Below are 15,617 nucleotides of genomic sequence, written 5' to 3' on the forward strand. Positions count from 1 at the left end.
ACTCCAATCCGAGCAACCAACTCCTCCAGCCGACGACCCAACATGGTGACAACCCCCTGAAGTTCGGTGATGGTTGTCTCCTGTTGGCTCCTGACTAGCCAGGGCATGCCTGACCTCTTGTGTTCTGCGGGATCCATGGTCAGAGTATTCTGTAATGATTTCCGGAATAACCGGATAGTGGATCCCACAAACGCAGAGACACAAAGGGTGTGGATTGACAAATTTAATTGTACACAACGGAATTCTAAAACACAAAGCGCTGGACGAAGCCAGGAGAAAAACAGTTAACAAAAGTCGCTTGCAAAGTATGCAAGGAAAATAAAGTAACAAAAATACATCCGAGGGCTGTAGAATCGCACAACGCGAATAAGAAAAAACAAAATACAAAACAAACTATACAAAGCGGATAAACTAAAAGCGACATAGGAAAAAACGACACGTGGATACCAATCTCTCAAGCGAAAAGCTGAGGAAACGCAAAACTACAGAGCAAAAGAGGCTTAACGCGTACTTAACAAGCACTCAGGCAATAAGCCGAGGAAACAACAACATAAAACTACGTGTCAAAAGACTCGTGAGAAACTGGAACCATGAAACAAAGCTAGAGATAGGAATTTGGAACACGAAGCTTTGTGCGAGGACGTAGCAAGCTCAATACGCCAACGAGGAGGCAGTTCCAGTCCTTATAAAGCGTTGATTTGTGAATGAGAAACAAGTGTGGCGCAGGAGGACACGCCCCTCTACTCAATCAGAGACTGAAAAAAAAAACGCAATGAAAGCACAACCATAACAATTAGAGTATAGCTAAGTTTCATCATTATTTACAAATCTGTTAGGAATAGGGTTAGGGAAATAGCTTTTTTGCAACATGGCCCTGGTTGATCTCCTATACTCTGCTGCCACCTGCTGGCCGTTTTTTAATTTTAATTTTTCTTAACTACCATTGTTTCAAGCGTCCTTTTCAGGTCAGAGGCTGCATCAAAGCCTGAAAAAACATGTAAAATACCTTTTTGGGACCATGGCAATATTTAAAATGAAACGTTTTTATACATTTTTTGGAGCAAATTAGTTAATGGAATTCTACAATAATTCAGAGGGATTGTCCCACACTGTTGTCATATTTACCAATAAAATTAAATTACATCCACTACACACCCGTCTGCGGGTTGCCTGATCTGTCTGCCGGCGCCTCGATCAAATCCACCAAAATCGTGCTACATCACCTTTGCCACCATTTCGACCTGCTTTTTAAAATGGAGTCCACTTTTTGACACCAAAATGGGAGATGTGCGGCAGCCATGCCTTCCCTGGCACAGAAGTAAAGATGCGTCCATTTTTATGCCGAGCGCATGGAAACCCACAAAAATGGGGCCCTTGGTCTGCAATTGTGTTCAACTTAATTGATGCTTGCCCCTTCTCCGAACTGTCACAATATAAATTAAAAATCATCAACAATTACTGTGGTCTGGTGTACTTTGGATTCTACTCATACCTGTGACAGATACTGCATAATGAACATGCAAGAAACAGATTTATAGGCTTTATTTGTTGCACTACTAATGCAATGATAATGAATTTCAGCAAAGCAAATCATGATTATGTAGCATGCAAAGATAATGCAAAGGCAGAAACTGAACATGTAATGCGTTAAAATGCAAACATTGCTATGTATTGTGGCTAACCTTACATTAAGTTAACAAAAGCCAGATTGACATTGAGCCTTGTATTCAGATTACAATTGTGTTATAAACTCAAACAGAATGAAAATGCTTCATATAAAATCCTCAGTCAGAATAAATGGCTGAATCCGAATGAAATTTCTTTTGGAATCACAGTGATGGAATATTTCTTTTGTCAATTTGATCAGAAGTAAAAATAAATCTTTGTTTTACTGATGTGTGTCAGACAATGTTTTGCTTGACACGGCGTTTGGAAAGTCCCAAAAAATTTAACAAAAATGTATTGATCAATTGGCGATAAATTGTTATGGGATACCACTCGGTGATCTATCATTGGCATGTTCCACCAGAAGCAGAAAAATAAAATGTGCCTGCATGCGAATGTGTATGGTGATAACACCAGATGTTAATACAGTTACAGTTTAAAATGAGGGCCTTTGCGTCTGTTTTGTACAAACAAACATAAATCACATGTTCACATATATTAGCGAAAGTCACACGTCTGTAAAACAACTTTTCTGATTGAATGTAGTGGCACATGTAAGCACCGTTTTTGAATAGATATAAACAGAGCTGGGCAAAACCGTCGCTACATCGGCCCGTCATTGACCAACAAGTCCTCAAACAATAACGATCACATTGGTCGTTTTACCATGCACCAAAATACGACCAAGTATTGCGTATTGTAGTTTAGCGATCTCTATCGACCATGTTGAATAGCGAAAAAATAGTAATAGGAATCGAACCCGGGTTGTCTGGTCGGAGGGCGAACGTTTACCTTATTGAGTTAACAAGCCAGTACTGATCTTAAGAGTTATTTTTTTTGTGTTGACATGTATGTCAACTCCTTGTCAGAGTAATGTTTGTTAATTATTGCATTAGGCTTTGAGTGAGGTTGTACAGTACACGTTGCGTCTTTACATGGGACACGAATGGTTGAGATTAGGAAAAGGCACAGTGAGGTTGTAGACCGTTAGAAAACACGTAGTCAACACTAAAGCAATCTCTAACCAAATAGGTCAGTCAGATAAACACTCGTCTTCCGACCAGATGGACTGGGTTCGAGTCTTGCATTTGTATTTTTGTGCTATTTAACATGGCCGATAGAGGTCGCTAAACTAAAATACGTAACACTTGGTCGTGATTTGGCACCTTTCCAAAACTACCTATGTGGTCGTATTTATTGGAAGACTGTCTCCATTGCCAGATGCCTACCTTTCGGTGAGTGCTTTATGATGCAAAACCTTATAAAAACACACAGATAGAGAAGGAGTGTCTGTACTGATCAATGGATGTAACGTAAACCTGCCTCAGTCAGTGTTCAATCCATTTATTATTTTCAAGGCTTCATGGCAATAAAGCCTTCATCGAAAATGCGGAAGCACTCACCGAAAGTTGGGCCTCCGCCAATGACGAGCTGATGTAACGACGGTTTTGCCCACCTCTGGATATAAACAGTTAAACTGAGATTTCCAATCGGAATGATTTCAGTGTGAATGACAGAAGTCTGCATGCTAACCTTGCTAATAATGATACTGCACTGGCATTATCGACTACTTCATTGTAGTATATGAGGAGCTACATGGCTAGAAATCACAATAATAAAAATGCTTGTAGATGCAGTAAAACAAACAAAAAAACATGCATTGTAGTTTAATTAAAAATATTCAATTATGAATCGCTGTCTATGGTCTGGAATTTACTGGCGAGTCCAGTGTATACCTTGCGCTCTTACCCCAAATCAGGTGGGGAAAGTTTCCAGCTCACCCATGATCCCAAACCAAACAGGATAAAAAGAAAGGGAGAAAAGTAGATGATGAATACAGGTACAGATACAGGTAAGTCATCCAGCACCATGGAACAAAGTGTGTTAGACTGAGGAGCTTCCCCTGTAATTAAAGTAATTTCTAACTTGATGAAGCAGTATATAGCTAGTTCAAGTGATCCAAAACTCTTTAACAAAGTGAGTCACAGTTAGAAAGAAGTTTTCCACACTCAATACTTCTGTACCACATTTTCTTAATGGTAGAATAGCTTTTGAAGATTTATTCTGTGATATAAATCAAGTTGTTTGACCTAAAAAAACAAACAAATAATAATAATAATTAGTGATGTTCAATAACCCTTTTTTTAAGGAGTATAAATACTCAACTAATAGGTACAACAGATACCAAGTACAGATACCACTAGTACTTTTCCTCAAAATTGCATGAATTTAATGGTAATTTTCTCTATTCTTCTCATTTCTGACCGTAAAAGAGGTTATCAGGCCTGGTATCTCCCTGATACCGATACCTGGTATTGGTACTTGCCTATTGCTAATAATAATAATAAAAAGAATAATAACTTATTTTTTATATATTTATACAAGGCCATTCAAGTGACCCAAGAATGCCGAACAATATTCTGTGAAGAAAATGTTGGCATGGGGAAATATAGTATATGATATATATAATGTTGTATCTATGAAAAGATTTATTCAAAATAATACAATATTTATTATAAAATATATTTTTTTATAAATATTTTAAAAAATTGCAGACTAGACTGTGCCTGTATTTTCTTTCATGCCACACTGAAATACATTTTAGGACTTGCCTTTGAATGTGGATTACACAAATTCACAATTTTCAGTTTTGATATTGTATAGATTTAGCTTTGGGTTAAAAAAAAAAGTCGATATACCCCTGTTCAAATGCCAGGTTTTTATAACAGAAAAAAATCTGAGCAAGAACAATCATTTCAAAACTTTTTCCCCCATTAATGTGACCGATAATCTATAGCAGTGATTCTCAACCAGCGTGCCATGAGAGATCATCAAGTGTGCCGTGGGAAATCATTAAATGTCAATTATTTCAAAAAATATATATATATATATTTTAATTTTTAATTTAATTTCTACTAGATGACAACATACATAATGACCCTGTATAGCCACTTTTTGTGAATCGTTTTGCTAAATGCCGTGAGATTTTTTCCTATGTGAAAATTTGCCTTGTCTTATTAAAGGTAGAGAAACACTACCTATATAACTCAAGTTGTGAACAAAAATAACATATTTTTATGTAACATACAGTCAAGCCCGAAATTAGTCAAATTTTGATCTAAAATTTCTTGTGTTCAACTAGCAAGTTTTTCCTGGATTGGAAATGACACAGGTGTCTCCCTGGTGCAAAATAATAATAATAATCTCAGTTTTTATATACATTTTAACAAAAAGTGGCACATCCAAAATTATTCATAGCCTTCTCAAAAATCAATAGAACAGGCTTTATTGGCTATTACAGCAAATAAAACACATCCTATAGTTGCTGATTAGTTTTTTGCATTTCTCGGCTGATCCATCCATCCATTTTCTTAACCGCTTAGTCCTCACAAGGGTCGCGGGGGTTGCTGGAGCCTATCCCAGCTGGCTTCGGGCAGTAGGCGGGGTACACCCTGAACTGGTTGCCAGCCAATCGCAGGGCACACAGAGACGAACAACCATCCACACTCACAATCCCACCTATGGACAATTTGGAGTGTTCAATTAACCTGTCCTGCATGTCTTTGGAATGTGGGAGGAAACCGGAGTACCCGGAGAAAACCCACGCAAGCACGGGGAGAACATGCAAACTCCACCCAGGAAGGCTGAAGCCCGGACTCAATCTCACGTCCTCTGCACTGGGAGACGGACGTGCTAACCAGTCAGCCACCGTGCCGCTTCTCGGCTAATATTTTTGCTCATTCATCTTTAGCGATGAGCTCCATCTCTTTGAAGTTGGAGCCCTTTTGTCGGAGTGGGTCACATATGAGTATTTGACTTATTGTTAGTTACCATTCAAACGGTAATAATTGTTTATATGAAAAACAAATATTGGAACATAATATTTGTCAAACTTAATGCCAAAATGTCCTTATACAACATGTTTTCTGAAAATGCTAATCACTTATTTTGGGATGAAAAGGATGTTTCTCTTAGTGTTAAATATGTTTTTTTTCTAGAAAAATGTCTTGCAAGTGCAAGTAGTGTCATTAGAATTAATTTTTTGGGTTCTTTCTGTCTTTCTTTCACTCAAGCTGTCTTTACCGTTAATGCCATTGTTGTCTTTATGTTGTTGCAATGCACCAGAGGAATCTATGACTAGAAGTACCAGGTGAAAAGTGAAAGGGTTTAATGCAGGGGTGCCCAAGTTCGGTCCTCGAGAGACCCTATCTAGCCTGTTTTCCATGTTTCTCTCCACTAACACACCTGATTCATGATCAGCATCATTATCAGGTTTCTGCAAAGCTTGCTGGTTAGCTGATCATTAGATTAAGCTGTGCTGCAGGAGGGAAACATGGAAAACAGGCTGGATAGGCTCGCTTTCTGTCTCTCTCTCTCTCTCTCTCTCTCTCTCTCTCTCTCATATTTACAGGGGTGTGTAGACTCTTTATATCCATAGTATATAACCATTGTCCAATAGGCATGGCTATTTCATCATTGAAGATATTTGTCATATAAAACCGTAAATTGCATAAAACCAAATTCTACATTTGGTGAATAATCCCATCTCAAATATATGTATAGGCTTGCTGCATATTGTTACTCAGTTGTTTGATGAGTTTTGTACCCTGCTTCTATAGTATTTCAATTACTAAGTATTGACACCCAGATAAATGTCCTGAAATTGCTTTGTGAATTTGCTATAAAGCGAAAATTTCTGTACGGGCTTGACATGCAGTTACTCAGTAGTTACTATTAAGTTTGTAGATGGACAGTGTGCGGGCTGATGGGTCGTTGGCATCAATCCAGCGTGGCATCCAGAAATGGGGGAGCAACTCAGCATGGCCAGGGTAGTGTTTTTCAAACACCTCTCTGAAGAAGATGGCTTCTTTGGTGCGGGGAGTGTTGTGAGGGAATATCTTTAAGGCATTCGCCATCTGGCCGTCAGTCACCTGTCAAAAAAGAAGACAAGAATCACTATTTATTGGGCTTACACGTACTTTTCTCTATTTGTCACAGAAGTTTACATTGAAGTGCATTAATAAGCATTTCCTCTGGGTACGACAGTTTCCTCCCACGTCCCAAAACATGAATCTAAAGGTCTCTACACACTAATCTGACATTGGTCAATGTGACTGACGTTTGACCTACTGTCATACACCTGTGCGCATTCCAGAGTAATACCAGTATTCCTCATTTCAAACCAAAAGCTTCACCAACATTTGTCAGAAAAGTTTAATCCAACATTCCCTACTTTCGCATGCATTTGCCTCTCACTGAGATACCACCTTTAGTCTTCAGATGGCTGTAAAATGGCGACCCACCCAAACTGTCGCCAAACAATACAGATTTCCTGAGCAAGGTAACTGACACATGCTCTTTATTTTTCCCCAGCTAGCTGCCATCATCCCTTATATTTTGATGACACATGAGGACATACATGTATCGGTTTCGGGTTTCCAAATAAGATGTTTACCTCCCTACATATGAAGGCTTGTTTACCATGTGTTTTAGCCGGGTTTTGTCTTGAGAGTCTAATGAAAGCTGGCACTCTAGAATGAAAATGAACTGTTGTTCAAAAACCAGTCATAGACATCAGAATAATCGTGTTCACAAAAACGTCCATCAGGCAGAAATACACAACATTGAGTTCACATTCACCAAACTTTTGTTCATTGAACTCTTTCAGGTACAACACTGCCATCAATACCGTGTAAGACAACATATACACGGTTCCACTTAACTTCATTTTGCCAAGCAGGAGTTACGACTCATAAATCCACATCCAGTTCCATCCATCCATCTTAACTTGCTTTCTTTATAGGTGTTTCACATTGCTTGGCAAAGAGCGAGCCGTCATTCTACGTCACTACGCACTGAATGCGCTGCAACATAATTAACAATAGCGGCGTACATCCAAATAAAGTTTCTACAAAATTAATTAAACTGGAAATTTAAAATTAAAATTATTGAAAAAAATTAATCTCAAAGTTTTGCTAGTAACACCCAAATAAATAATGTAGAGCAAACTTGTTATGACAGTCGGGGTTCGTTTTAAAGCAGATAGACTGCTGCTAAAAAATAATGTTCTGCTCATTTGTAAATGAATAAATATTGTATATTCAAATCCCACTCAGTTTTTTCTTCTTTTTTTGCCATCCTTTCATTCCTTGGTGCACTTAAAGTATTGCTAAATATTAGCAAGAACGCTTGAGAATATTTCCGTTGATGCTCATTGAACAGTACACAAGTATACTTAAAATGTTGCATCAACCTGTCAAGGGACTACAGATGGAAAATAGCCACTGGCTAGTAATCAGTCATATTTACACGCAAATGTTCATTAATACATATGCACTGTACCTTTGTCGCATTTTATTGTAAAGCATATCACTGCAATTGTCTTTAAACTTCACACATACCACAGATTCAAGGTACTCCTCAAGAAAAATATACCAGGACTTCTTAACAGACATGACACCATCACTGAAAGCTTCTTTTCTCCTCCACAGGATCTCATCAGGGATCAGTTTCTGACCTCGGAACGAGTCCCTCAAAAGGTATTTTTCCACTCCATGCTGCGGACAAATATCAAATACTTAATAGTAGGAAGTTATATTTGACAAATCCCAGTAAATAGTGATTAAAAACCAAGTTGTATAAAATAATTAACCTTGGGATTTCTCATTTCCTCAGGGAGGGATAGGTAGTATGCTGTCAGTCTGTGGTCCAGGAAAGGTACTCTGAGCTCCAAACTGAAAGATAAACCACACAAATTAACAGCAGCAATCATGGAATTGGTCAAATTGTCTCGCAACATGATTGAAAAAAACTAAATCTTCATCGCTGTTGGCTATACCTTAGATTCAAAATTGCCAGTCAATTTTGTCTGTCTTTTGTTTGGAGCTGTCAGTTTCCTGATTTGTCTTAAAATTCAGAGAACAGGAGCAGCTTTATTGGAAATGAACTAGCTGATGGTCTATGGTGAGCAAACAACACTCAGACTCAGTGAATTCAGTCGCAGGTTGAATACGACTTCTGAGTCACTTTGCATATTGGTAATGTTAACATTATTAACATTGTTTTACTGTTTCGATTTATATTTTAACCGTTTTGATTTTAGTTAGAGCTGTGTAATAATAAGACAACAGTTAATTCATATGTTATTCAATCTATAGTCCATTGTTCTCTTCTCTGGGAAAGAGATGTCTAAGTCGTTTTTGAGTTAGAGTTCTGTCCATAAATTATCTGGTCCAGGAGGTGCCGGGACCAATTATTTACCCACATCTGTAGTGGACTAAGATACGAGCTGAAGATTTATTATCTGATTTGTATTTCACTCTTCCCACAAGGACAAGGATGAAGGAGGGAGAGAGTATTTTCTGTAACCACTGCTTTTGTATAAGTAAGGATGAGCACAAAGCAAGGGCACATTTGGCGACCACTTCTGATTCAGTAAGGGTCCTGAATGACTTTAGAAATTTCTGAATAAAATACTTGCAAGAAAGCCTCTTCACTAGATCTCAACTTTGAGTTTTATTTCAACACGCAAGAAAACTTTTTGGCTGTTTTCAACAAATGGTGACCCCGAACGAACGTTTATTTTGACGGTTGCGGGCTGCGGCGTTCACGGACGGGTGGAACTTCTAGGCGCCTAAATAATTACTTACGGTAAGTGGAGACGTTTATCCACGTAGGGAAGTTCTGTGTTTGGGACCGCTGCAACCGTTTTTTGTCTTCTAAATTTTTACATGAGGTCTGAGTGAACAGGTTGTAGTAGAGTTTGAAGTCGTTCAATTAACGGAGGGACGCGAAGTCCTTGATTTGGGATTTTACTACGACATTGAACTATACACGTACGTGGTGACGAGCATTGTTTACGGAAGTGCTGTCATGTTGGTTTATGCGCAGCTGAAGAAGCATTTTTAGACATACAGGTTGAAGCAAGCGGTTTTATTTTATCTTGTTTTTGGGACGGGAGTCTCTTCGCTGCGAAGGAATTGTTAGATCATAATGGTTATTTTATGAATTTTGAGAGGGATACGGATAGACGCGGGGGGTTTCTGCCGCTAAGAAATCTAGAGATTATGATAACTGCGCGCCTGCTAAAATATAGCAGTAATAAGAGGTCAGAATGACGCAGTGAGTTTATTTTTTACCGCTGGGGAGCATTCGCTAGCACGTAATGGTTATTTAAAAAATGCGCGCCTGCTAAAATTGAGCAGTAATAAGAGTGAGGTCAGGTTGACGCAGTGGATTTGTGTTTTACCGCTGTTGATCGATCGAGAGATTACGTGATTAGTTATTTACGTATGTTAAATGTCTGTTATGTGTGTACGTTTTTGTGGTCGTCTGTGGTTATTCTTGTGAAAATGTTCATTTTGAGGTGAGGAACGAGTAACGTCGAATAAATTTAACCTATTGAACTATCATACTACAAGTGAGACGTCACTGAATTGATAAATATTAATATGACTTGAATATAATAATAACTAAAGAGGTGAATAATTAAAATAAATAATGGAGGGCAGTTTTGACCGCGACACCGAATGGTTTGACCTAAAAGTGCTTCCGGTTCATAGTCGGAACTTATTCTTGGATGCACAAGTTAAGTTTCAGTTGGAGCCATGCCCGAAAAACATCAACGAAAAATGAAAAAAATGTTAACTGATTGGATGACGGCTTGCTGTGTAAAAGATTGGTTTCCACCGTTGACATCCGCGGTTTGCTTGGTATCTTTGATGAAAGCGGTGGAATTGGCATGCGTGAAAAAAACGGCAATCGCTGGACAAAATGGTACGAGAGACTTTTGTATTTTCTTTAAATGGTAGAAGAGTCAGATGAAATTGTAAATAAGTGGATCGAATGATGAGAAATGCTAGAATGTTGGCTTTGGGCAGTTCCGTTAAAATCGCTCGAATGGCTATGATAGAAGCTGATGATGATAAAGTGGCTGATTTTGATGCTAAGCTAACAGCTCCACCGGCGTATGCTGAGCCGCTCACGGAAAATATGTTTGAAGATATAAACCCGTGTACTGAATCACCATACAAGACTGCTGTTCAGATGCTGCAAAATTTGTAGGCGCCTATATTGACTGTAAATGGCGGTAATCTCAATGTGGATTGGAATGGTGACAATTGTGATGCGAATCCTCGACCACATCGATCTGTTTTGCAGGCCACGGCGGACGGCTTGGCAGCAGGCCTAAACGCCTCTGTGAAACAATTGGAGAGAAAATTAGACAAAATATTGGCTATGAAGGATGACCCGCAGGAAAAATTGAACCAGGCGGAAGCTTTTAAATTGGAACTGACTAGACACGCTGAAGTGCCCCAGGTAGTTCGTAGGAAATGGCGTACGATTCTTTCTCGCTTTGAAAAAGCTGCAGATGACGAATTGACAGAACAAAACCGTTTATTAAAGGCGGAACGAGACAAAGTGTTTCGACAACGTGAACGTGACATGACTAATGAAGCTTCTAATGCATTGGCGAATAGCTATCAAATTGTAGAACTTCAGAAAAAATTAGATAATCTGACATGTGCCTTTGGGGACGTTATGGGACTACGTGACTTTAGCGCAACCGACAAACTCCCAGATAGTACTCCTAAAAAACCTGCGACTCGTTCTAAAGTAGGGTTGCAAGCACCCATGTTGACGAAAGTTGATCCAGCCACCGGGAATTCGGCTACCGTGTATAAGCCTTAATTGCCTTCTGACATGAGCTTACTTTTGCTTAAACTTCCCCCGCTGCCGGCGGGGGTTGAAAACTGGTTGAGGTCTCTGCAAAGAGAGGTGACAGGTCAGATTTTGACTGCGGGAGATGTGCGTGCACTCTTAACGCAGGCATGCCCTCTCTCTCAACTGGAAGTGCTGATGACGAATTCAGGAATAGCATCTTTAATGGATGGTGAGGCACTATCACGTGACAATTATTTAACGCTGTTTGAAGCGCTTGGCGGGTTGTTCCCACTCCCGGAAGTTGTCATATCTGACTTGATGTTTGCTCCAAACGCTGATGAGGAGGCTGCGGCATTTATTGACCGAGCTCTTGTGGAATATTTGTTAAAGACCGGACATTTGCCGACTGATTCTGCACTGTATTCACAAGTTTTTAGAGCAGCAGTGCTGAAAGGAGTCCCTAGGTCTGTTGTGCAGGCCATGGAGGTGAATCCCGATTTGCCTGGATCTAATCACGCCAGGTGGTTGTCTCATCTTAAACATCATCTGAGAAGGTATGCGAAAGATATTGGATCAAAAACTGAAAAACATAGGAATACTGAATTACAATTGGCAATTATGCAATTACAAACTTTGAAGAAAAAAAGAGGAGAATTTTGCTCTCCCGGCTGCTACTGTTGACTCATCACCTGTTGTTGTTTCTGAGTGTGCTATGTATCAGTCGGGATCAGCCATCAACCATGACCAGTGCTTCAGTTGTGGCCGTTTTGGACACGGGGCAGATGCCTGCCGACAACGCCCACGTGGGAGAGGCAGAGGAAGCAGACGTCAACAGGGCAGATGCAGCTTTTACCAGCCAAGGGGACGTGAGTCACAGAATTTTCCTCCTCGCCTGGCTTCATCCCAGCCACCGGTGCCAAACCAACGGTTCCTGCCGCCACCTAGTGGACAGTTTCCGCAATGACGGGACCCAGAATCCACCTTATTTGTATTGCAGGAGCCTATGATTGCATTAAAGGTGAGCGGAACTATTTTATAATTTATGGCAGACACTGGAGCACGTCACCATTATGACATTACCACCTGGAAGTACGCTCACAATTGATGGCATCTCGTTGGTTGGATTTAAGGGAGAAAACACTATTCTGCACATGACAAATCCGTTACAAACGCAGTGCTGCACGCAGACGTTCATGCATTCATTCGTATATGCACCGAACTGTCCTGTAAATCTTTTGGGAAGGGATCTTCTCATAAGGACTGCTCCATTGATCCAATGTGGGCCGGACGGGCTAACGCTTCAGTTCCCAGATGGACATACTTATTACTGCGCGGGTGAATCCGCCTCCAACGTCTCCACCTAGTTCCCAGTGGTAACTCAACACGCCATGACATGCACCACTGCTGACATCTACTGGGCAAAGATTGACACTGATTCCACCGGCTGGAGGGACGCTGAGACTTGGCATCTCAGTAACAATTGATGGTTTGCTAAAAGCAGGGGTTATTTGTAAAATTGATAAGTCTAATTACAATACTCCCATTCTCCTAGTAGTAAAGAAAAATACTGGTGAATTTCGTATGGTGCATGATCTCAGAGCTGTTAATGCTAAAGTTCTGACACCCACACTTCCGGTGCCAAATCCTCATTCGGCTCTGTCACAGATCACTCCATCACACACGCATTTTACCTGCATTGATCTTGCAAATGCATTTTTTTGCATCCCTCTTGACCTGTCTATGTAGAAGTATTTTGCATTTACGTGGAATAATGAGTGTTATTCCTACACCCGGCTTCCCTTCGACAGCTGCTGTCACCTCTCCAACTTCCTCCTGATGTTCTTTTAGTGCAGTATGTGGATGATCTACTCCTAGCTGCACCATCCGAGGAGTCCTGCCTTCAAGCTACACAGCTCCTTTTGAGCCACCTGGCTTCGGTGGGCTTGAAGTGCTCCAAAGGCAAACTCCAAATTGCCCGGCCTCAGGTTTCATTCTTGGGTCGACTTATATTGAGGCATGGAACAGGTATTTCTCCGTCACACAAAGATGACATTTTGCACCATCCAAAACCGACAAATGTTAAACAAATGTTGGCTTTTCTGGGTCTGTGCAAATATTCCAGACATCATGTTCCGGATTTCGCGGAACTGACTCATTCTTTCAGACAATTAGTGAATGAAAAAGGAATGAGAAACCTGTCACATGCTCTTAATTCGACTCCAGCTGCTGAGAACTCTCTTGTTCTGCTGAAACAGTTTTTGTCATCAGCTGCGGCTCTTGTCGTCCCTCATTACACAAAAATATTCTTCCTGGATGTTTCTGAAAAATCCAGCAGTGTGTTGGCTGTTCTTTTTCAGAAGGGGGAAAATGGTAATAGACATGTTTGCCTTTATGCATCAACACCTCTTAAAAAATATGAACAACGTCATCCTCTGTGTGCAGCTTTTGCTTCAGCATTAGCTCGCCTGATTCAGAAAACATATTGTGTTACATCACCCGCTGACAGTACGTACAGCACATAGTACAGTGCAATACATAACCAGCCAAGCATTTACTATGACAGGGGGACGACAGAGAAAGATTGAATCAGTTCTGACACAACCTCACATTTTGTTTGTACATGAGGGAATTAACATGGCAGAAGGCATGATTGAGGGACAATCCCACTGCTGCACTCAGCGAATTTTGGAAGAGAACTCACTGAGAAATGACCTTTACGACATCCCACTGGACGACCCAGACTTGACGTTATTTACGGACGGCTGTTGTTTTAAGGGCAATGATGGACTCCAGTTAGGTTTTGCTGTAACACAGATGATTGGAACAACTTTTGACCCAATAGTGGCAGACAGACTCACAGGGCCACAGACAGCTCAAAGAGCAGAAATAGTGGCTGTGACAACTGCATTAAAAATAGCAAAAGATAAGACTGTGAACATTTACACTGACTCTGCGTATGCGCATGTGGTTGTACACACAGCCATAAAAGAATGGCAAAGAAATTACTTCATGACTGCTTCAGGGTCACCTATCAAACACCATCAAGACATTTTTTATTTGAAAGACGCCTTACTACTGCCTAAAGCAGTAGCTGTGATAAAATGTAAAGGACATTCAAAAAATAATGATTTTGTGTCAGTAGGAAATGATTCGGCAGACAAGGCGGCAAAACAAGCAGCGGGTTACAGCCCAACATTACAATTGATGGTGAGCGAAGGTGAATTAGGACAAGAAATAACCGCAGAAACAATTAAGCTGTGGCAGGAGAAGGCCAGTCAAAGTGTGTGGCTGTCAAAAGGAGGACAAAAGGATGGAGCAGGTATATGGCAGAAACAAGGTAAATAAATCCAATCGCAGAAACAATTAAAAAACCTGATTTCTGAAGCCCATGGACTGTGCCATGTTGGTACAGAGGAAATATTGAGACGACTGCGTAATTGGTGGCATCCTTACATGAGACAAATTGTTAAAAGTGAACTGCAGGACTGCAGTGTTTGCAATAAATTCAACAGTATGCCTACATCTAAACCTCCTCTGGGCACTCACGATCCAGAAGTGACTGCCCCGGGACAGGTCATTTCAATGGATTTTACTGACATGATAAGACCAGTGGAAGGATACCAATATTTGTTGGTAATTGTGGACTCCTTTTCCGGATGGCCGGAGGCATATCAATGTAAATCTGAAACAGCAGAGGTCGTGGTAAAACATTTGATTAATCATTACATACCATCACATGGGTTGCCCAGAAAAATTTGATCAGACAATAGAACCCATTTCAAAAACAAATATCTACAGGAAGTAGAAAAAGCATTGGGGCTAAGACATACATTCGGGTCAGTCTATCATCCCCAATCTCAAGGACAGGTCGAGCGAATGAATAGAAATATTAAAGAAAAATTAGCTAAAGCACTGGCCTCATCAAATTTGAATTGGCTACAAGCTCTTCCTATTGCATTAATGAATGTGCGAATGTCACTAAACTCAGCCAAAGGCTGGACTCCGTTTGAAGGTCACAAAAACAGACCATTTCCGGCTCCTGTTGCACCGCTGGGTGAGTCGCACATTGCAGGACCTCCAGTACTCAAACAGTTAGCATCTACGTTCTCAAAGCTAACAAAAAAGTGGCCAGATGCTCCGTTAGAAATAAATGATTGTGAATGTGTGTGGTTAAAAGTGACTAAAAGAAAATGGTCTGCTCCTAGATGGACCGGACCCCACAAAGTCACGGAGAGAACGTCTTGTGCAGTGCGCTTGCATAAAAAGGGGGACACCTGGTACCACCTCTC

At 40.4% G+C, this 15,617-nt stretch overlaps 1 protein-coding gene and 1 pseudogene across 4 annotated transcripts in view; one reads left to right on the plus strand and one right to left on the minus strand.

Moving 5' to 3' along the window:
• Nucleotides 1–1,527: 1,527 nt before the first annotated feature.
• The window catches only part of asns (asparagine synthetase), a 72,817-nt gene continuing 58,727 nt past the window's right edge, over nucleotides 1,528–15,617 (minus strand). For all 4 annotated transcript variants that reach the window (XM_086063587.1, XM_086063588.1, XM_086063589.1 and 1 more), the window contains 3 exons: nucleotides 8,318–8,399; nucleotides 8,067–8,222; nucleotides 1,528–6,596 (listed from right to left, as the gene is read on the minus strand). In XM_086063587.1, the coding sequence (XP_085919713.1) occupies nucleotides 6,387–6,596; nucleotides 8,067–8,222; nucleotides 8,318–8,399 (448 nt within the window). In that variant the 3' untranslated portion in view covers nucleotides 1,528–6,386. The remainder of the gene's footprint in view (nucleotides 6,597–8,066; nucleotides 8,223–8,317; nucleotides 8,400–15,617) is intronic.
• Nucleotides 10,647–13,917, plus strand: LOC147158173 (uncharacterized; annotated as a pseudogene).

This window comes from Leptonotus elevatus, chromosome 19 (genome assembly GCF_054856555.1).
Source record: "Leptonotus elevatus isolate MCC_2025b chromosome 19, RoL_Lele_1.0, whole genome shotgun sequence".
In the NCBI taxonomy this organism is placed as follows: Eukaryota; Metazoa; Chordata; class Actinopteri; order Syngnathiformes; family Syngnathidae; genus Leptonotus; species Leptonotus elevatus.